The sequence below is a fragment of the Coturnix japonica genome, chromosome 5, assembly GCF_054131305.1.
Source record: "Coturnix japonica strain WE chromosome 5, WE-NBRP24, whole genome shotgun sequence".
Lineage (NCBI taxonomy): Eukaryota > Metazoa > Chordata > Aves > Galliformes > Phasianidae > Coturnix > Coturnix japonica.
Genome location: NC_140667.1, coordinates 26,271,717 through 26,295,993, shown reverse-complemented (window position 1 = coordinate 26,295,993; position 24,277 = coordinate 26,271,717). Strand labels below are relative to the sequence as shown.

The window sequence follows — 24,277 nt, the reverse complement described above, 5'->3', positions numbered from 1 at the left end:
ATCTACAAATGCACTAAGTTGCATACTTCCAGGCTCCTTGAGCTTAAAAAGCACATCTGTTTACTTCCACAAACAGGAGCGCCTTCCCCTCACATCTTTCCCACACCTCATTCCAGCTCTGGATGACATGAAGATCCAAAATCTTAGGAGCTGACAGTGACAGAACAATTCAAATATACAAAATACCTATATCCTCTTAACAGGGGTATCAGAACTTGTAACTGCAACATTAGCTTCCCCTCTCCCCATCCTCCCTCCTTAAGTGTTACTATAACTTGCAGTCTCTAATGCTGGCAACTTTACACTTGTGGAAATACAGACAGGAACACTAAAATGGTTCAAACCTAGTTTCATGGTATTTATACAGGTTGGGCTTTTTCAACCCTGGTAAATATCTGGCAAACAGAAAAAAAGGTTGGTAGTTTATTGCAATGGCTCAATCAGCAAAAATTCATCCTGGCTACATTCCTACACTGCAAGGGTTTGTCAAAACAGCCCTATGCCAGCATGAACACATGTATATGCCTCATTCTTTACATATACTCACAGAGACCCATATTAAGTAAAAAAAGAAAAAAAAAAAGAGAGAAAAAAAAAAGGAGAAAAATAAATGAGTGCTTATTGGAAACATCTACATATGCTGCTGAACAAAACATGCTGGGAAGATTTTGCTGATTATATAATAAGATAACTCCCAGTAGGGTCAATATAATGTTTGCTTGAGGAGTAGATTCAGTAAAACTGCTTGTGAAAGAGGGAAATTGCATGAGGATCCAGGTTTTGAAAGCTCCACAGTTTGATGGTATTTGAATCATAATTTTAGGACACCTATATAAAAATATCACTAAAAGAATTAACCAAAGAAAGGCAAAGCAGCTAGGAGAGAATGCAGCCTGAACTCAGCCATTCTCTGGGAGCATTTCTGGTTGCTCCATGCAAACCAATGTTCTGTCTTCAATCAAGAGCCTGAGCTGAGGACTGTAAAATGGCAAACTGGAATTCCAAATGAATAACTAATGTAAAAGCTTAAAGGCAAAACAATGTGGGGATGGGATTCTAATAACGCATTCTGTTGAAACAAATGGCCATCTCAGGGCTTGTCTACACCATACCACAGTTAAGTGTATTAGCAAAGAGGTTTCATTCAATAAAAGCAATAGCTAAAAAAGCTCAGTGCTAATTCTTCTGAAGCCAGTGGCAAAGTTCTGTTTGGACTGTGTTTCAGCAGCCTAAGCTTGTCATTCATGACCTTATCACATACGTGCATCACTATTCCGAGCACACTACATATACAAGAAATACATATTCAACCGACACGCAAAGTGAAGTAAAACAAATTTCAGTTCCATCCTACTTTGCTACATACCTCACCATCTCCCTTTATTTTACGTCATTTTACGACCCTGTATTTTCTTAAAATTTTCTCAATAAATAGTACCATGTTTAAATATTAAAGTATTTTCATACAAGATATGAGGTCTGCCCCTTCTTGCACATCCTCTAAGTGCCAAAGAAGGAAATACGTTAGAGATCAATGCACATTCCATTTAGCCTTTGTTCTCACTACTCAGCTGCTTGAGCAGCACATCACTTCCTTATTTCTACTCTCTCCCATCTGTGAATCAGTTTGCAGGGGATGGCTCAGGAAATTCTGTGGCTTTTCTAAGATCCTTTAGTAGTAGAAAGGGGCCTGAGAAGATAGCTAACATGATTAAATAAACAGAAAAGGCTGAATTTAGGGTCTGAGATGAAACATCCTTTTATTCACATTTCATATTGGAACAGTTGTATTTTGGTACATGATTTGTGTGGGAGCATACGTGTTTCAGGAGAATCTCTGGATAGACTTGCGCTAACCCTCCTCTAATAAGGATGTCTTTGGGGGAGGACTGGAAGAGCAGGGCTTGTGATTAGTTGAAGGACTGCGCCTTCAAAGATCTCCTTCTTATAAAGCTCAGAACAGCAGGTTTCATTGAACTGCTGAAATCACTGGGGAATACAGAGCATCACGGTTCTTTCTGATTTCAAAGATGACTTTACTTTTCAGGTACAACCCAGAATTCACACTGAAAACTCTTTTTATGCCTTCCCAGTTTGGTTTGGGACTTGTGTCTTTGAGGATACATACAATTGGCACTGAGCAGTTCCCTCATTTCTGACCTGGCTATGTTGGTGTCAGGCTCCTCTTTATTTTATATTTTTTTTCCCCTTCTTTTCCACTGCACTTATGAAGCTTTCTTCTATATACATTCTGTCTCATTAACACTGTCATTTTGCTGTCATCAATCTGGGAAGGTCTCACACAAGCAGCCTTCTGGCTTTACTCTCATCCTTGAATTAAGAGCAAACCAACCTTCTATTCCTGTTCCAAGTCTATATTCCAGCAGCGCCTACCTTGATGATATTTCATTTCCATATTAAAACTCCATCTAATCTTCAAAGATTAACACTCCTTTATAACCTAGTTTAAACAAGTGTACTTTCAACTTCCATCTCTACATCTTCCTATGGCCAGTGCACACATCTCTGCCTACTCAACTCATCAGTGAGATGTGGATTTTTCCTCAGGTTGATTATCTTTATCTAATAAGACATCCAGAGCAATTCAAAGACTACTCAGCTCTCCATAACCCAGAATTCATATTACCTTCTTTCCTTCCTCAGGACTAGCTGGAACTAGTGACCATCCATACACATATTAATGGTATAAATAACAGCGATGGGTGTTTTTTATATGCAATCATCTATAATAAATGTCAGCTGGCAGTCTCTATGCACTGTGTGAGTTGTGGCTTCTTTCTGAGGGCACTGCACTACCCAGTTGTCACAAAGATGGGTGGTTCGGTTGCGAAAGGATTAAGACTGTATGCATTGTTATAGTAACTGCATTTGTGAAACTAAACCAAGATTTAATAAATTATGGACATCTGATTATTGTTTGTGTTCCAGAAAAGCCCAGAATGTGTTAGGCATGGTTCACAAAAGACAATGGTGAGGACTCCACTTGGAAAAAATTATAGTTAGAGTATGCTTACTTTGCAGTTAATAAAGTGACTGGAGTTTTCAGAATGACATACCTGGATAGCTTTCATCTAGCTAGCTCAGGTGCTACTAGGACACTAGCCGGTACAGAGCTTCAAGAACATGCACCAAACTGGGTGACTACAGCAGTTAGCTGTAGTCTACTGCCATCACTGAAGCAGCAGTCACATACAGGGGGCTGGTTCCAGCTATGTAAAGCATCAACCTCTCAGACAGCCAAGGGTAGCTAGAATGAACAAAACTCTTCACCTAAGCTTTTCCACGACTGACATGGACAAAAGAACTAGATGCAAAATGGACGCATGAAATCATGCTGCTCTTTGGCTTTGTGTCTGGCATATTTCTGCTCCCTGTTGTTCACATGGCCATATCAGAGCAGCAGAAGAAAAAGCTGTATTTTAAAATAAGGGAATATAATCCTAACACCATAAATGTAAGTACAGAGATTGAAGGGCTGGAGAAACAGAAGAATCAATTTGAAGTTCATTTCTTTTAATCTATAAGATTTTTCACATTTACGGTATTTCCTTACAAACTGGGAACAACTGTACCTGCAGACCAGATTATGCTGTGAGTTTTACGAACATGCATTTAATGGAAATGCACTGGACTTCACTGATATGACTGTTTACTGACCTGTAAAGTCAGTATGGAACAAGCGCGCCTACGCCAGACTCATGAACATGCACCTATAATTAGAGAGTGTCTTCCATATTTATTGTCATTGCTCCTCATTTTATTGTCTGTATTATCTATACATATGTCTATGCACATATATTTCTGGTATATATTTACCAATACATACATATAGGATGATTCATTTGTGCAAGCTAAATCCTATCACTTTCTGGGGTTTTGGAAAAGCAGATGTCTGTATGCCTGTGCCTCACCTCTGGAAAACATCTTAAGTTTGGGTCTTTAGTGAATGCAGAAGAGTGGCAAAATATTATGAGTTTATATCTATTTTTTTGGGTTGTTTTTTTTTTTGTTTTTTTGGGTTTTTTTGGTTTTTTTTTTTGAGGAAAAAAAAAGACTAATTTTGGAATGAATTAAATCAATTAAAATATACTTCTCAGTGCCAGTGTTAAGTCAAAATATCATTGATTTGACACTTGGATGATTATAACACACCAGCAGGAACAGAATAGCAACACAAAAAGACTGTAAATATGGGAAAAGCTCAAACAAGGTTCCCTCCTCACAAGAGAGCGTGGCTCTTGCATTCCATATTTCTACACTAGAAACACATGGAGCTATTTTGCAACATTTTGTAATGCATCTAATTCTGGTGGCAGTTTATTAATGTAATCTAGACATAAGTAGCGTAACTCTGGATTTACATTCAGGTACATCCACATACACCTAACAGAAGAATCTGGCTTATGCCATGCCTAAAGTCAACAATTAAAAAATTAAATTACAATTTAAATTTAAATTTAAAATACAATTAAAAAAAAAAAAAAAAGACCTCTGTAAGCATGAGTGGATCCTTTCTTTCTTTCTTTTAAGGTTTATGAAAAAAAAATAAAAGACTGAAAGAGCTCTCACAGATAGCACTGTGATAACCCATCAAAAGAAGCAAGAGAAATGGAATCCATCTGGACAGGCTTCATTCATGTACTAGAACAATATATATCCAAAATCCTCATTACAAGGCTAAGATTTTTATTCCGGCATCAAACACACACACACACACACAGCTGAAGGTCTAGGCACTGCCCTAATATATTTCTACATTATCTCTGACTTATTCCTAAACCAAAGATCAGTCAAGGGTCTCTTGAAAATCCAGAGAACAGAGATTTCACAATCACTGAAAGATATTTCAGCTAGGACATACCTTTCAAATCCTGCTGCATGTTTCCTCCTTTCTGGGATAGTCGCTGGGAAGGGAGTCACTCTCTTCTCCATTGCCCTTGGAACTTTAATGAGTATTGCTTTGGTTTATATCAAGAGAAGCTATTGAAAAGCAAACAAAGTGTCTCACAAGACACTAAAGAGAGAAAAAATCTGGGCAACATAGAAAAAATTCTGTGAAGTAAAATTTAAAAACGGACAGAAAAGTATAGGTGAGGTATTTTTCCATATAATTTCTTCCATGATTCTCCTGCTCCATCTGTTTTGTCTTCAATGTCTATGACTTGCAATTTACATTCCATCCCTATGCCTGGAAGATGCTATCCATGAAGTGAAAAGTGAAGATTAAAAATAATAGTAATAATAATAGTAGAACCAAGCGAGGAAGAGATGAAGGGGTGCAGGTAGGAAGAGATCTATTGTAAAGGTGTCCAAAGGAGAGATGGAAATGTGTTCCCCAAGGTCATGGTCTTCAATGGAGCTGCTTGTGTCTTCAAGCTGTTAAATACAGGTGCAGCAGGTGTACGAGAGCCAAATTCCACATGGTACAATAAGTGCAAAATCTCAAACACAGAAGCCATCACACCAAGGGGTTCCTTGTCCTCCAATGAAGTCCATCCACAGTGGTTCTCTAGAAACAGTTCTATCAAGTAGACATCTGTTGCTTTTTTTTTTTTTTTTTGCTTTTTTTTTGTTTTGTATTTTTATTTAAAAAGTAACTTTCTCTAATAATATATAGATTATATAAATAATAATAATTAAAAAAAACTATTTGGGTTTGCTTTCATGTTCTCCAACCCATCTCTATTTTACGTGGTTTGCCAATATATATATTAAAAGAGAAGAAAATCAACTCTGCTCGCTATTTAAAAAAATATTAAATCCACCTTTTATGTTTCCAGAGAGAAAGAGAAAGGGGGGAGGTGGGAGAAGAACAAATTAAAATGAAAAAGTAAAAATAAAAACAAAACCAAAAAAAAAACAAAACCAGGAAAATCAAAACCTTCTGTCTCTTCAAAATGGTTGTCAAGAACTTTAAATGCTTGTGCTTTCAGTGTACACCCCACAGGAAAAACAACAAAAACATCAACAATAACAAAAAACAAAAAAACAAGGACCTAAAATTAAAAAAAAAAAAGAAAAAGATAACAATTCTAGTAGTAAAATGGACAGCAAATTGCTCAGAGTTTGTGTCTTTTTAGTTAATTTAGCAGCCGCCCTTTTTATCTGCAGAGGGAGAGCTGCCACCACAGCCACCTCCTCGGCTCGAGAGAGGCTCTTCTGCATCATCCTCGTCAAAGCCATGAAAGGTCGAGGTGTCGCTTTCTGACGTGGAACCGAACAAGTCCTCCGTAGTGCGTGTTGGCGCTGCTTCGTCCCTCCTGCCTTCTCTTCCCAAATGAGCTGACATGTATGATGAATATATCAGCACATGGGTTAAGCAACAGGCATCATCATCATCATTTTTTAAGTATCATTACTATTAAACAATACAGACTATCAAGCTTATTGGTGTGTGCTTGCACGTGCCTGTGTACCTCAACAACATGCCTTGATAGAACCACGTTAAAAAAAAATAAACAATTATCAGTTTCTCTTTCAAAGAAAAAAAATCTACCAATAACACAAATGCCCATAGCCATGGCAGCGAAAGGGTTAATCATATTTTCCTCTCTTCAAAAACATTAAAGTGATGATTACTTATGATTACTTTGATCAATTTTTAGAGATATTTATCCCCATATAAGTAATTAGATACCATTAGCTCAAAGCACAATGACTGTCCTTCGGACTGGCATCACCTTTTACAATTTTACTGCTATTGAAATGTAACCCATTAGACATCTCATCAGCCTCAAGACTTCTATCCCTGTCCTTCATCTGATCCCGAAGAGCCTCCTCTATAGACAAAATGACATACACTTTGAAGACTAAGCAAAAGTAAGCTAAATAAATACTTCTATTCTGGATTCATGGCATCTCCTTTAAAAATACCAGCACCACCCCCAACATACAACAATGCAAGAACTAAATCAACTAAGAAGAGAAGTGGATCTGTCATAGGAAATACTGAAAAGTGCAAGAGTATGTTAATCCAACTTTCAATATGGAACGGGAAATTCTCCACACAGAACATCAACAGCAGTAATAACAATAGCAACAAAAGAACTCTTGAAATCTGTGAAACTATGGTTTATTTTCTACCTCAACCAAACACATTATTAGATTAATAGTAATAACCTTCAGAATCTCTCTGTAAAAAAGACAGAAAGATGTCTCTTGTGCCCCAGCAAATGAGTGTCAGTTTGTAGGGGACAGCTGTTTTTTTAACTTGGAAGCACTAACATGACATTTAGTAACCAACTGTTTGGTCTTCACTCCAGCTACAGGAATCAGCCATACAACTGCATGGTTAAGTAAACCACTTTGCTTGAGAAACAAAGAATTAAATCCTGTTCGCAAAACGAAAGTGGATTTAACAAAATAAGTGGTAGATGAACCACCTTACAAATAATGCGATTTAAGTGGCTTTGAGAAGGGAAGAAACAAGATAATTTCCATGACCTCTCTTTCAGTATAATGAAAATATTCCCCATTATCAAGAAAGAGGAAGATGGCCACCAAAGAGTTTTCATTGTTTTAGTTTACAGATTAGTGTGTGGTTGTACCTTAATCACTTCCATCACACATCAGTCACACCATTGCAGACCCTTATGAATGACCCAGGGTGGGTCAGAATTTGTACAAGGATAGCATTTAATGGAACTGATTTTGCACAATTTAGGTTACATGTGGATCTACTTGTTCCACCACACTAAGCCATCAAGGAAATTAATGTATTTGTGTTTCATTCTGATATAATCACCACAGAAATGTTTAAATAGCAAAACGTATGGATCTGCCTCACTGTGCAGTCTCAGGACAACGCTGAAATAAGTTATATTGAACTACAGCAATCAAGGGGAAGGGAATGATCTTCCAAGTTGGCACCACAGACCACATGAGCTTTTCCCTTTAGGTATTAAGAAGCAAACACATATCACTAAAAGGTCCATGTTACTGTCTGTGCAGCATTCTTTGGGATGCCTCTAGAGAAGACCAAAGGGTTCACCACTGGTCCCCTGATGACCAGTCAGTATCACTTCAGAACATCTTCAGAGGTCACAACAACTGCAGAAGGCAATTTGCCAGTGAGAGCCTAGTCCTGCTCCCACTGAATCTGACAAAAGGCTTACTATGAATTTCAGTGGGAGTATGAGCAGGCCATTCGTTCAGTACAAGAACACTTCACTTTGCACTTCAGCCATCACACAACAAACATCTTTCAGTGACCACCATGGTACAGAAGTAGCAACAATACTGAGTTTCAAGATCTCTTTTGTTTCTGCATTTACATTTGAAATTCTTATCACCACTAGTATCACCACTGACCAGAAATATCACAACTGGAAATTCGGGCCTAAATTGGAATATGCGGTTATTAAAAATCTTCCATTTCCTCTACTAATGCCAACACCTCTCACGTGAGCTATAAATAACTGTTCAGCTGGGATAAAATTAAAAATAATAATAATAATAAAGGAAAAAAAAAAAAAAAAAAAAGGAAGGAAGGAAGGAAACAACAGTCCAAAAATAAAGACAACCCAGAATGAGAGACAATTGCCTATATCTAAAAAGAGAGAAGGGAAGAAAATGGAGAAATAAAAACTTCTTTAAACAAAATTAATGATAGTCATCTTGTAAGAGGATAATTCTTGACAGCTACCCCCATCCCTACCCTGTAATTTCCTTCCTCTTTCTTTTTTGGATGAAAAAAATGCATGAAATGTGTAATCAATGGAAACGCTTGTCATGCAACTTTCATACATCTTGTGAGTAATTTATAGTTGTAATTGCAGCATTTAAGACAGTGCCCATTCTTTCACATTGTTTTAGGGTCTTCTCCTTCTGTTTAAGGAACAACTAGTACATGTACCAAAGTCTGTAGAAGTCAATAAATACATTAAAATTTTATTATTTCATAAGATCTCATTAGCTTAAAATTGTGAATCCAAAAATGTTTTCATGACAGAAAATTTCCCAATCATCCTTTTCCATAAACCCAGACAAGTGGTAAGACCTTGTATCCTATTCCTGCCCAAATGTGCTGGCTTTCTTCAAAATCTTCAGGAGCAAAAACCAAAATACAAATACACTTTTATATAAGAAAGCTGGAAGAAGAAGTCACCTACCAGAGCGCCCACAGTCTGAGCATGACACAAGTTCCTCAGGCCGGCCACTTTTTTTGTTCATATTGGAGCCTCCAAGGCAGAAGTCACAGTAGTTATTGGGAATGATGACCCCATCTGGTCCTTTCTGGGCTGCAGTCAGGTTAGAAATCAGATTTACTTAAAGAGCATTCAGTTTAGACATTTCCCCCTTTTCTCTGATATTATGTTAAATTGTGAGTTTGCTACACAAAACATTGTCAGTTAGAACAAAAAGTCAATTCTGTATATCACCTCCATCTCAGGTACTCCATATGCTTTAGCTATTTTGTTTGCAATGCACTTCATCACTTCCTTTACAATGCAGCTGGTTTGGTCCCTCACCAGGACCTGCTGCCAGAGATCCCTGCACAGTTCAGGGAATTCATAATACACACAAGTATATAAACAATCCCTAATGCAGAATCAGACCTGAGCTGTCAGCAAGCCAAGCCTGGTTTTTCAGACAGCAGCCATAAACATAATCACACAAAGTACAATTTCAGAAAGGAAAAGTGCATTCCCCAAAACTCCAAAACCACAGAAGCCCAGAAACCTATCTGGGTTTATTTCTTAAACTTTCTGTTTGAAGAGATTACATCTCAAAGTTGTAGAGTCTTATTCAAAAAGTTAGTTCAAAATTTAATAAATCTTTATAGATGCAATCACTTCTGGGTGATGGACCCAGGGTCACACTACCTGGGCTGTGTACCTGTGCCCAGGAGATGAGGGCAGGGCAGCAAGTTTGGCCCAAGTGAGCATCTAGCACAGGTGCAAAGAGTTGGCCAAGGATGGAAGTCTAAGCTGTACTTCAGCCAAGAAAAAAAGGAGGGAGGTTCTTATTTTCCAGCTAGGGACAGCTATAAAGGAGCAAACACACAGTGGATCTTAAATAGAAGGGAATTCTGTTCCCCTGGAAAGAAGATATAGGCAGATGTATTCTCAGGTTAAGCAGAACCATCAGTGCTTTTTTCCTTCTTCACAGCTGCCATTTTCCTCCTTTGCTCTCCAGAGAGAGAAAACTTCTTATTCCTATCTAGTCAGGAGCTTGGAGAGGTTCAGAGGAGTGGGAGGAATGGTCAGCATAGTCTATGTTTTTCCTTTTTTAACTTAAAAATTCAAGCGGTATATCTGACCTAACCCTACTCCATGTAGATTGCTACAAACCAGAAAAAAATGAAGACCTTTAAACTGTGCCATCTATATTTAATTATCTTTTTAATGCATATTTTGTAACTTGCAGATTTTTAACAGATGTTTTGACAGCCTTTATTAATGGTCTTTTTGTCCGCATTCAAACTTCCCCCAAAGAACAATGACATTTTAAAGGGCTTCTGGTAGCACTCCAAGACACACACTTAAAATTAAATTTTTCTCAGAGTTCAATTGGTTGTTGGATTGGGTGCATCTATTTATTCATTCACTTCCAGCTGTTGATTATCTGAGCTTGTTTGGAAATTGGTAGCTGAAAGACTGCAAGGAAGGTGAAAATAAGGAAAAAAATAAAAAAAAATTTAAAAAAATTAAAAAATGTAACACTGCATACATACCATTATCTTCCCACAAAATCACTAAGTCCCTGATGTATTTAGGAAACAATGGGCTTTACTCTGATATGGTGCTGTTAAGATCTTCAGTTCTCCCAAGAACAGACATAAGCTCCCACTCTTCAGTTACCGTTTTGCCATTTAGCAGAGTCATTTAAGACACGCGTGCAAGATAAGCAAAAAAAAACAGCAGCCAGGTGGAAGCCTAGCACATTGATTCATTTTAAGAGCTGTAACAAAATGGTCATAAAGTTGCTGCTTGTACTCTTTTTCTCTTTCTTTTTCTTTTTTTCTTTTTGTTTAAATAGCGGATCTCCCTAACATTTATTTTTCCCCACAGCAACTCCATTCTGTAAAAGTTAAGTAATTATTTCTTTATATTTTGCTGCATCTACAGAGTGGTTGTATGCAACACAAGCTCAGCAAGCTCAGCATCCACTGATTCTTTTGTTTCTTATTACCTCCCTTCTCATGTGAATTCCTTAAAGTGCTTTACAGATACTAAGAACTCAGTATTAAGCCTCTGTGAAGTCAGAAGTCTTCTTTTTACTGGGCCCTAATTAAACTTCATGGTGAAGAAGCACTGCTGGATTTTACAGCTAGAAAGCCTGGTAGTAAAGCAATTGACTAGCTTCCTCAAAAACACACAAGAATTCTGTGGTGAGGCCACAAATAGAAATAATCATTGAAGGTGTCCGTCAGCACCATAATAAAGAAAGAATTCTACTATCATGGTGCAGAATCATATAACTGATTTAACACTCAATACAGATTAGAAATTCTGAAGTTACATCAATGTCATCTTAAACAATGCATCTTCATAGCCAAATAATTCAGTATGGGCAATGCTAGCCTATCCAATGCTTTTTCATCCTAACAGGTGCAACAACTGGAATGAAACTTAAGTCAAACTTGACCAGTACTGTTCTGTGAATTAAGCCCCAGGCTAAATCACAGAAGGTTTGGGAATGAAGAGACTTGCAGATGATAGTAAACAAGCAGAATTTTTACTTTCAAATGTTGGCTTTCTTTTGGTGTTCTTTTTTTCCTTGGTTTTGTGAGTTTGTGTGTGCATGTCCTTGCAATTTTAAGTTCTATTTTACTATCATTCACAAATGAGTGAATTAAGAAAGACAGCAAAGATAGAAAGATATAACGTGCAATATTCATGAGAAGCATATCATACACCAAAAGTTCAGCCCTAATTCCACCCCTTAATCAATAAAACTACTCACAAAATAAGTAAGAGAATGGATGCCTAAGTGAAAGCAATTAAATTACTGGGGACTAATGTGTTGCTACTTTTCATTTGAGACATTGTAATTAACTAGGTATACACTTTTCTCACACATTAATCACAACGTGGAAGGTGTTAGCTTAAGCCACATGATGGCTCAGCTAATGAGAAGTAACTCACCTAGGTGTGCTAGCTCAATCATTTTGATTGTGTCACTATAGCCAAGGATTTTGTCTAAAAATGCTCACACAGAATCAGAAACCGTTTTAAAGTAAAGCTTTGAAAAACAGCCATGGTCTTGTCCTAACTTACACAAAACTCCTCTGATTTTCTTTTACTTTACAAACTGCAAAAACAGATCAAAAGCTTTGTGAAGCTTTGAGGAGTACTGCCTGTGCTAAGGTGTTCTCATAGGGGGGTGTACTTAAATCAGTACCTCTTGCCATTTCAACTTGGTCTCACTTTCTTGTTTCATCAAAGGCCCTGTCTTTATCTACATCTGCTCTCAAATAAGGAGTATACTGCTTTTTAAAATACTTTTTAAAAATGCATTAAGGAAGATCTGCACAGGTCAGACGATGGTTTCACTGTACCTGAAAGCTGATTCAAGGGAAGATAGGAGTCTGAAAATGAAGCCAGTATTTCCAAATAACTTTGGAATGCTTTTACACTGAAATATGTTTCTTCATCCTGGCCAAATCAAGTGAATTTCAAAGTCTATCATGCAAAGCTGAATAAATTTCTTATTAAAATATAGTAATATCATTCACAGGAGTCCTCCTATAAAACAGGTACCGTATATTAATTCTGTAGTATATTACATGGTAACTTTGCTCTGTAGACAAAACCCAAAGAGCTAAACAAATTGACTGAATTTAAACATTTAAAATAATCACATGACCATAGAATGGCTTAGGTTGGAGAGGACCTTAAAGATCATTCAGTTCCAACCCCCTGCCATGGGCAGAGCTTCTATCCACCAGATCAGGCTACCCAGGGGCCCATCCAACCTGGCCTCCAGAGATGGGGTCTCTATAACATCTCTCGGCAGCCTGTGCCAGTGCCTCACCACCCTCTGAGTAAAAAAATTTCTGCCTAACATCTAACCTAAATCTCCCCTCTTTTACAGAATCACAGAATTGTAGGGGTTGGAAGGGACCTCTAGAGATCATCGAGTCCAACCCCTCTGACAAAGTAGGTTCCCTACACCATGAGGTATAGGTTAATGAAAGGTTTTTAGGTTAAACCCATTTTCCCTTATCCTATCACTATCATACCATGCAATAAGTTGGTCCCCCTTCTGCCTGTAAGCTTCTTCCAAGTACTGGAAAACTGCAATGAGGTCTCCCTGAAGCCTTCTCTTCCACAAGCTAAACAATTCCAGCTCCTCAACCTTTCATCATATGAGAGCTGCTCCAGCCCTCTGATCATCCTTACGGCCCTCCTCTGGACTTGCTCCAACTGCTCCACATCCTTCCTCTACTGGAGGTCTCAGGCTTGGACACAGTACTACTGAAGGGGTCTCATAAGGACAGAACAGAAGAGGACAATCCCTTCCCTCTCCCTGCTGGCCACCCCTCTATTGAGCCCAGAATACAGTTGGCCTTCTGGCTGCAAGCTTTTTGTCCATCAGGACCCTGAAGTCCTTCTCTGCAGAGCCAGTCTCAATGAGTTCTTCTCCCAGTCTACATTCATACCTGAGATTGTCTCAACTCAAGTGCAGCACCTTTTCAAGCGCATCCAGATCCCTCTGGATGGCAAACCTCCCTTCTACTGTGTCAACAATAAGTTCAAATAAAATAACTTCTCTGCTTTCTTGGTTTTTAACATAGAGATTCTGAACAGAATTCTAGCTGCCTGTTTTTAACCTGCAAACTCAGAATACAAATACTTTATGCGACTTTCCTTTAAAATGTGACCCTTTTATACAAACAAACAAAAAGTTAAATGAGTAGAACCCTGCATTTTCTCAAATTTCTAATTCCTATGTGAAGTTATCATAATGATTTGGATTACAACCCCTAAAACACTTAGAGGTGGAAATCACAGTCACAGGTATTTCTTCAACCTACAGGTACTACAGCATAATACTTAGCCATGGTTTAAGCTGTGCATCTAGGTCTGCCAGCATTTTATCTGTTTTACATCTTGTTCACAAGTCTGGAAAGGCAGCAGAGGAGGACCAGAGCACGTGTCTCAGGGTTGGGGGGGAAGGGGCTTGTACATTGTTTATTTAAATGGTTACAGTGAGTTGGCTACAATCAGACATAAATGCACTCCCAAAGGGATTTTTCCTAACACATTTTGTCCAGCTCTTACCTTTTTCTTCTGGGCCTGATCCAAAACCATTAAGGTCCATTGAAGGTTTCAATTCAATTCAAAAGGCCATTTACTCTGTAACAGAAATTTCCAGAGCACAACAGAGACCATGGGAACCTGTGTGCAGACCTCAATCAAGTCAATGCACTTTGAAACAGAGAAAAAGGGGCGGGGATTTGCCTTTTTTTTTTTTTTTTTTTTTTTAATGAATCCTACAAGACTCTTTGTCTGAGGCTGGGTGGGGCCCCGTTTTCATTTCCAACACCTCCCTTCATCTCACTGCCAAAATACAAGTCCACCATTTGGCTACCTGTGCAGCAAAATTCTGGCCAAGAGCCTGTGCCTGCCTTCACAGAGTGCCTTGGAGGACCTGGTGACAGATAGTCCCAACCTATGGTATAAGTGGCCCCATGTGCTCAGCTCGCCTTCCCCCACTGCTGACAACACTCATCCCTCACAGGTCTGGCCCGTTTCTATGGCGACCGCAGTGCCAGGCTGGGCCTGCCTGTGGTCTTGCCACCTGTTATTACTTCATCTCTCAAGTGTAAGGAATCGAGGCACAGCCCCTTAATTTGCTGCTCAGAACACATCTGTGGAGGACAGGCAGGCTCAAGCAAGGTATTACAACAAGTAAAAAAAAAAGAAATAAAATACAAAATCAGGTATTTAGGAGAGAGGGAAGAGAAGCAGCACTCAGACGGTGGCTTTTTTTGAAGTATAGCTTCTGAGAGAAGAGCAGGACAGCACCTGGCTAAAGCTGCAGCCACATCTGGTGGTGACACTGCTGTGCTGATGTGGCACAGTATTGAATCGCATAGTTTCTACTTGGAGCGAGCACAAACCTGGATGTGCAGCACTGAGAACTGCTGCTGCTCTGTTCCCAGCACCAAGCTCACCCCCCTGCACAGCCCCACACCTTGCTACGCTGGGCTCCCCACACCACCCTCCATTGCACAGCATGAGCATGTCTTTCACTGGCACCCAGAGAAGCAAGCTGTGCTGCTGCAAGAGGTGCTGCCAACCACTCATAAAAAATACGGCCAGTTCACCCTAGCAACTGGATTTGGTCTCCTTTTTGGGTTAGTTGGCACTGAGAGGAGAGAGGAAACTATCACCTTCACACAGTTTTTAGCAACTCTGTCAGGCTGCTTTGCTATACCCTCTGTGCACGGAGAGAGACAGCCAAGGAGCACTACAAGCTGCAAGAAGGGAGCACTACCAGAAGCAGCCATTCTGGAAGAGTCACAGAAAGCCTCTGAATGCGAGGAAAAGAAGAACAATTGATCACATCTATTACAGGAATTGATATGACCCTAACTTGAACAATGAAGGAATGGGTTGGCAGGTGGGCAGAGCAAGTAAATGGGACATGAGCTATTCAGATCTTGTAGATCTGGGAGTCGGTGTTCCTGCATTGTAAAGTGTACTTCATACAAAAATGTCAGTGCAGTGCTCTCAGAGAGTCTTATGCAGGAGCACAAGGGCCAAAATCCTATTGATTGCAGTGAATCATTGAGAATAGACCATAATCTAACTCTCCAGGGCCTCGCGAGAACAGTAGGAAATAAAAACAGTAATGCAGACAAAAGAATCTGACACATTAAAATACAGATTTTCTGATTTTTTGAGGTTCCTCTCCTGAGATTTGGCCTCTGGCCATTGAAATATAGCATTCCTGTCAGCACAGGGAATACAAGGAGTCACAGTGACCAATATGGAGCCAAGGCTGGCAGCAGCCCTCAGCATTCATACAACTGGAATTTGTTGTAGGCTTTGGCTCTATAAATTGCTAACTGGAGGAATGTGAGAAGGCAAAGCACCTAAGCTCAAATTGTATCAAATCTTTTGGGTCTTACTTGGTTTGAAATACACACTGAGGACCAAAAAAAACCATGGAGGTGGCAAGAAAAGAAAAATATATATACATAAACACAGAAACAATATTGTTCTGTCACAAGAGCTGATGTTATTGGAGTAACACATGGTGTTCAATTAGTCAGAATGGAAATATTTTCCCACAAATTACTGACAGGTGCTTCTCTGAGAGTTGACCATTAAAACATAGCAGGTTCTGGCCAGGGAGTACATGAAAATACAACACATACACACACAAAAATAAGCACGCACACACACACGCACAAAGAAAAAATCCCTCCAAACAAATCAACCAAAGGCTCTCTATGGTTCCCTTTAGATAATTTGAGATTTCCCAGTATGCCAAAACTCTAAATATCTTAACATCTCAGAACACAGGCACTAAAAGTCTGAGAAATTTACAACTGCAAACAGAGTTTGAGTAGAAATCATTATTCATTTCCAGCTTCTTTTAGTACTCTTTTTTTCTTCATTAAAACTAGCCCTAGGAAAAAAAAAAAAAAAAAAGAAAAGAAAAAAAAAAAAAAAAAAGAGAGAGATTAAACTAATGAGAAGTCAAATCAAGGCAATATACATGTTCTCACTGAAAAGGCACCTGCTGCTGCAGGGTATCTTGTCACAAGGTGGGCACTGAAGCACCCTTGCATTCAGATGTGGCTCCTATCATGGCCCCAGCGAGGATAAGCACTGAAGCAGGGAAAAAGTAGGCCTGATGTAGCTTTTCAAATTGATGCTTCTTGTGGAGAGGAACAAACAGCTCATCTCCAACTGAGGGGCTGACTCTCGTCATTTATTCATGGCCAGCCCCCTGCCTGGATGGAAATAAAAATGTTTCAAAGATGACTGTGTGGGGGAGCTGGAGGACAGCTTGAAGGCAAACTGAGGTTAGCACATTAATTTTTTATCTCTGGAGACTGGGTATCCAATTATGCTTAGAGTACACAAACAACTTTGGCTGGTCTCTCCAGTAGCGATTTATCCACATCATAAAATCTGCAATGCAACTGGGCACAACAGGCCAATACCATAAAATAACATAAACAGGTGGTTTTCCAGGTTAGATGCTCAAGCTTGCGGAGTGACAGGAGTGCATGAAACTGCATTCTTGTTAATTAAGCTTATTGCAGGTAAGACTCAACTTGCACATGACAGCTAGGCCAGCAACAGTCAGCACAATGTGCTTTATTTAGGATCATCACTGGCCAAAGTGCTTGTGGGCATAAGTTCAGTTGCTGTTTACTACGCAGCTGCCTTTAACCAATGCTTCCCACAGCAAAATGCCACTGAAAATTCTTCCTCTTTAACTGGGAGGCACTTTTTCTCCATGTAGACAGACTATCCTATTCTCCTGAGAATTAAGGAAGTGCATTTATACTAGCACACTCACTCACACATACAGTTCAATAGATAGAAGTCTAGTGTGATTCCTACATCAGAAGTGTCTCCAAATTTCTGAACACCAGCTGCCCCCAGAGCTGGCCTGTACCCATAGAGTGAAATGGAATAAAACAGCAGGTGTTTTGTGGAAGTCTTGGATGCACCCTGAGCTCACAAATCTCACGCTGTCAGTGCCAACACATGGAGGAAAAGGCAGGAGAAAAAAATGCTGAAAATGGTGTGGGGTTATTTCTTCTTATTGGTGGACTTGAAGAAAAGGGGAGATGACTTTTTTAAAGGTTTTCTATAATCTCTTTTTCACAAGTCCATACTCATGCCAAAAATCAGAAAGCAAGTCAATGATAAATGGGTGTGTAGGTGAAGGCAAGACTAAGCACTGAGGAAAGACTATATGTCTGTGTCAAAGGGCTAGCTAAGACATACAAAGCAGCTAAAGCTCAAACAAAGCTCAGGCCAAGGTGCTTTAGGAAAGGCAAAAGCATGAGAATATGGTTGAACTATCTTCTGTGATGCTGTACAGTCAGCAAAGCACAGTTGGAAGAGTACTGAGAGTATTGTAGTGAGATAACAAAAGAATAAACATAAACTCTTCTTTAATATACATCTCTTCAGCGGCTTTCATTTCCAGATAGGTTATTCCTATCTAAATCTCTTTTCCAGTCCCTGAATAATTTACTTATCTATCCAAACTGGTCTGTGCAGGAGGAGAAGAGTAAAGATAAATGGGTTTGGGTGTGCAGAAAGCCATCAGATCTTGAGCTGGCTCCAGCCAGGGCATCAGTAACTGAATCTTGTAGGAGCTGAGCTCCAGAAAGCTCATTCCTGCATAAGCAAAGCTGCCACTACTTCAGGTACTGCAAGGAGCAGAGACTGCAGAAGCTACTGCAGGCACTTAGGTACAAAGGAAGTTCACACTGCAAATGCGTGCCTGCCTGAACTTCACTGACCCAATGCTCACCTCCCACAGCGTGACAAATTCCAAATGGCTGGTTTGAATTTGCCTTGCCACTGCTAAATCAGGCTGCTCATATCTCTCTGACACACTGCTAAGCAAATAACCAGATCCTGCTCTATACCATATCTCTGGTCCTCCTGTTCAGTAGGTTGCGGATTAGCTGTTTGGATTAAAATCCCCCCCTCCTCCCTCCCTTTTCCCCCAAGCCCATGCAGAGAGGATTCTTGAAGCCCAAGCCCTGCAATACTGCAAACCTGTCAAATCTAATTCATAACACATGCCTAGCAGTTCTTAGGGGAGAGGAAAGATCTGATGCTCTGGCTCCCCACCATCCTCCTGTACAAAGGGACCATTTAATGACTGCACATTAGCAATGTGGACAATTAGCATTCACATGGAAGATAAATGGCAGCATAAATTAAATATCACCAAGTAAAAGAGCAAAGATGCAAGATCTGAGCTCAAGGCTGTAAACAAATAAACAGGCAAAAAGGAACAAACAGCGACTGCAACAGCTAAACCGTTTGGGAGAGTTACCTTCCAGCCTCTGGGACTTTCCCCAGGGGTGATCTTCACATTCACTTAGTTGTTGCCTGTACCTCACTGGCTCCTGTCTGGTTGTTAAGCAGATTCTTTCTTCTTGGGAATCTGAATGTCAGAGGATTTTACCCCACTGTTGTTTTTTGTTTTTTTTTAATTCTGCCTGTTTGGGGATCTGTGCTTTAGCAGATTCCCTCTGCTGCACATGCTGCACATGCACAGAAGCTCTGGAGGTACACAAGCTTGAGTAGCTCCTGTTCTACCCCTTCCTTTTCTTTCCATGAGCTAAGTCCTGCTAACCTTTCCACAGCTTTTCTAGCTCCTCTTCCTGCTAACTTTAATAAATTCTTAAGTACCAGAAGGATAAGGACTGGGACTGTCCTTGACCTCTGTGACAAGCTGAAGGGTAAAATACACTACCTTTCTTTGTCTGAGCATCTGTGCAAGGCTATTATGAATATTAACTCAATTGAGACTTGTGATACACCTCTCAGGCACACAGCTTTAACTAAATAGCACAGGCATAAAAAATAATAATTTTTTTTAAAGCCAACAATTGCAAAACTCAGAGATAATGTAAATGCTAAGTAAACAAAAGCTACTGGCTGAACACTGACAGTTTCCAGCCTAAGATGCTCTTAGTGCACTGACAGCTCAAGTTTATCAACAGCTGGAGGAGTCAAAATTACCTTTCCTGTGAACCTACCAAACACATGAATAACTGAAAAGCAGGGCATAAAAGTGACAGAAATACTGAGATTGCCAAATGGGAGTGGCCCTTCAAGCTCAGACAGTGGCTAGCAGCAGATGCTTTGGAGGAGGGAAGCCCCCTCCCTCCATCCCTGGGGACAATTATCAATTATCTGACTTGAAAGAGAATGTTTTCCTACTTCCATACATCTTCCGCTTCTTCATAACACATTATAACATGTTTGCCTGGATGTTCCTTCCCATAAGCATTTTATTGCTTTGTTTGCATTGTTCATTACTCTGAACAAAAATGACACAGTTCACACTGTGATTTGAAAGGACTTTTCAAAAGGGAACAAAGGTATCTACACAAATCCCAAGGTAAAAGCAACTATCCCATAGTATTGCACACTGGAAAATTGAGAAACAGCAGCTTAGAGACTTGCCAGGCTTATGAAAAATTAGTACATAGCACAGTTTCTTTAAACTCCTGTTCTGTGCCTAAGAAACAGGAAGGATAAACAAATATGGTCATTCAGGCATTACTTTTCTTTCAGCTTTTCACCAGTGTGGGAAATCTAGGCATGTAACTCATCTCACATTCCAGCACTCCTTGAAGAGGAGAACTGATATTTTTTCATACATTTTCCAAAACTGTAACTAAGAAGTATCTTCCAGTAAAGTTGAACACGAGGCTTTTGAGGAAGAAATGCAGGGATAAGGAGGACAGAAGCTGCGAATTTCATATCAAAAAATCTGAAGCAGGGATAAAGGTGTCTTATTCAAAGACAAAACAAAGACAGCCCCCTGAAATGGAATGTGCATTTCCTTGACATCCCTACTAACTGCCACTGGGAGGTTGCTTGACAATGGATGGGTTGGGCAGCTCTTCTTTTCCCCCCTCTCCCTGACACCTCCTCCCCACAGGAGCAGTAATGGAAAAGTGACTTGCTGCAGAGATAATGCTGGGTTTGAAATGAATTCCTGACTAGCTGAGCCAGCACTGGTGTGAGCTGCGGCTGATTAGCTCCAAGCATCCAGGTACCAATCACTCACAACGGAGCCAGGCAATCAAGCCAGCCTCCACGAAGCAAAGAACAGACGAAGGCAACATCCCCGAAAAGGATCTCAAAGGTAAAGGGAAAATACTACTCACGTTTGTGGTTTTCATTTCTGTGGACAGGAGAAGAGTGGGTCTCCTGCTCCCGGGCTTCATCACCCTCTTCACTGGCAAGATGAGTGTGAGCATAGTGGTAGCTCAGCCCAGGCCTGTTCTTGTAACGCTTGCCACAAACTGGAAGGAAATGAAACAGGAGGGAGGAGAAGAGAGAATGGGAACATCAGGACAACCTGAAACAATTACAACATTCTTTAAACAGCACCCCCCCTTCCCCTGGCAGCAGCACCACACATTCCACATTTCTGCCTGAAATGCTCCCAGTGGGTGTCAGTGAAAGGTGACAGACACCAGCCCTGCTGCCCCACATCCCCAGATAAGCACTCTTCCCATGCTGCCAGCAGCCCTTCCTGCTGGCCTAGACAAATGAACATCCAGTCTGCAGCTCATACAGCCCTAATCCTCTCTGCTGAGATTACTAACAAGATTGCACATAAAATTAAATGAAATGCCCCAGCTCTGATGTTGATGCTAAACAATGCACAGCAAAGGGAACTGGACCAAGAAGAAAGGACGTTATTTTCTTGATTATTGATCTCTAGGAAAAGAAAACAAAATTACAGAGGGCTTTATTTAAAAAGGCAATAAATAGCTTTGTTCACAATTCCCAGTCAAGACAAGGAGATGGAAGCCATCCACAATTTCTTCCTAGAAGAACAGTAGTAGTAATTCTTCCCCATCCAGGTTAACTTCACATTCAGAATCCTAATAAATAGAATAAAACATGATGTGGAATCCTCCTTCTGAATTTTTGTTTGTTTTAAGACTAAGTCAACAGGCATTAAGAACAAGAATAAACAATTCAGGCTGATGAAAGGTCTACAAAGTGTATATGCTCAATGCAAGGGCAAACTTCATCCTCATATTCATTATATACAAATTGAGCTTCTACAAAGATTTTAATTCATGTTACTGTTTCTAAAAGTTCTCTCCTTTTATCTTCAAAACATTCTCTGAATGTCCATTTCCTTTTATGCAGATATTTCATCTATCAAACTGTATTTGATACTGCCATTTTAGAAGACAATAAACAAAGGCAGAAGCTTAACGGCATTCCTGCAGTTTTATCCTCCTAGTTACATATTCAGTCACTACAGCTTCATCAGTCTGAAGGATTTCACTCAGGAATAACTGTTGTGTCCAGCACTCTGTCCCACATAGCCTGCTAGGAAGGAGTGCCCGAAGATAAAACAGAACTCATTAGCCTCTAATCTGTCTTTATGTTACACCTCTTGAAAGGATCTCCAAGAGGGAAGTTACCATCCAGTCCTAAAATCTTCACTCAACTTGATACCTGAAATGAATCCTGCAATGCATACAACTTACTTCCCATTCCACAGACAACTGAGTAATTATATCAATGTCATTAAACTCTAAAAAGAAGCAAACAAACAAGAAAAAAGAAAAAAAACATTAAAAGACTCACTGCAATAATTCACATCAAAGTAAAACCTCCATTTCTGCTGCTGCTCAGAAAAAGTCAGTTGATGTTCCACAGTGTAGAACAAAGGATAGAAAATTGTAAATCAGAGCCTAGCATGATAACATTTCATTCTTTGTCTCTTCACCTTATTTCTAAACTCCCCTAAGGAAAATACATTGTTTTATTATAAACGTGTGATACAACCCCGTGATATGAATAAAATGACTGAACTGGAAGATTAGATACTTTTATCCCAGTTTTCTCCATTCTGCAAGAATGGTGATCATGTAGTTACTCTAACAGAACAGAGGTTATTCTCCAAATGCAGTGCATCCCAAGCACAGGGGTTTTTAGTCTTCGAATTCACTTGATTTAGAAATGAAAATTCCTGCAGAAGGGAAGCTGGGAAGGATTCAAATGCCCAGATGCAGATATGTTCATCCATTCTTTCAAGCATCTATGCTTCAAACCTAACTGTACTGTCAGATTTTTTTGAACAGTTATATTGGTATTTGGTGCATGCTGTCCTCAGGAGACAAGCCTGGTCTCCCTTCTTCTAGTAGCAGTCACAGTATCATACAATCACCAAAGCTGGAAAAGACCTCTAAGATCATCCAAGTCCAACCATCTACCTACCACTAAAATTTCCCACTAGACCACATCCCTCAGTATTTTTCTACTCGATTCTGGATAGCAGAACAACTTACTGCTCATCTGAAGAATAAAGGACAAGCAGTAAATCAGCTGCAGCTAAGAAGCCCACAGTTCTGTGTAACTTAGCCTCCAAATATTTGGAAAAGTGTAACTTAGAAGTCCCCATCAAAACAGAGACAGCTACAGAATTCTGTTTAAATTATTACAGAAGGATAACTCCCTCTAATTAGGCAACTGTAATAGCATTTATTAGAATTGAGAGAGTGATTATCTTACCTAGCAGATTGTTGAAGCATTTCACTAAGTATCCTGCTCTAACCACCTTATTTGTGTGTTTGAAGATAGAAGTTAATAATCATATTTCTGCTATGAAGTCCTAATACCACTCAAAAACTTCCCTGTTTAACTTACATTCAGAGCACAGACAGATGATCAGTGTTGAACTAACAAAGGAGAGGCACCATCATCAATACCTATGTGATACATGCTATCCAACTGTACCTTGCTCTTACTCTACTTGATTTTGCATTACTACTGACCTAGCTGTAATAACAGATAATATCTAAAACCCAGTCCAGTTTCCCATTTTCAGTGTTGGTGTTTGTTGCTGGCTTTTTTTGTTTGTTTATTTTTTAATTTTGAATAAAATATATTTACATATATTTAAAAATATATTAAAAAATTCTACCTAGCTTCATTCCATTCCATCATTCCTACATGAAAACATACCTACGATTCTAGCCCCGGTGATTCTAGCAAGATAAGCTGTTAACTTGCAAAAGCAAAGCATCATTTAATAAAGGTCTCACACAGCTTTCTCCCGCAATGCACAGGAAACTCCCAAGGCTGTGGCCTTATCTCCACTCCCTACAAGATCCTATAGGGATCTCAGCCACAGAGCTTAAGATGGCAAAGGAAATCAGATAGGTTTTCAGACTTTCCCTTCTCAAGCAAAAAAAAACAAAAGAAAACAAAAAAAAACTAAACCAAAACATATATATATATATATGTATATATATAAACCCAAAAGGAAAAATCAGCAAGCATCAATATAAACTAAGGCTGTAGTATTTCTGCAGCTGGGCCTTTCTCACTGGCAAAATTCTTTGAGATAGCTTTCAAGGGTGGCAGCAAGCTGGGACGTTCCTAGCTAAAAAGGAATTTGGAGGAATTTATAAGCAGCGCTGAGTTAAAGGAGTTCTGTTTACACAGTTTCAGCAGATCCTTTGTAGGACCGAAGATTTGCAGCTTCCAGCAGCCTTCTTTTCTGGATGTCTAGACTTTTTCTCCTTTCAAATTCAAGTTCTGTCATGGAA

The 24,277-nt window shown here is 39.5% G+C and overlaps 1 protein-coding gene across 7 annotated transcripts in view; it reads right to left on the bottom strand.

Annotated features, from left to right (window-relative positions):
• Nucleotides 1-24,277, bottom strand: part of DPF3 (double PHD fingers 3) — a 158,294-nt gene that overhangs the window by 22,843 nt on the left and 111,174 nt on the right. For 4 of the 7 annotated variants that reach the window (XM_015864660.3, XM_085548942.1, XM_015864664.3 and 1 more), the window contains 2 exons: nucleotides 20,864-21,001; nucleotides 9,132-9,260 (listed from right to left, as the gene is read on the bottom strand). In XM_015864660.3, coding sequence (XP_015720146.1) covers nucleotides 9,132-9,260; nucleotides 20,864-21,001 — 267 coding nt within the window. Of the gene's footprint in view, nucleotides 1-4,882; nucleotides 6,304-9,131; nucleotides 9,261-14,249; nucleotides 14,325-20,863; nucleotides 21,002-24,277 lie in introns of those variants that run through there. The other 3 variants (XR_014946611.1, XR_014946612.1, XM_085548944.1) reach the window with 2 other exon arrangements.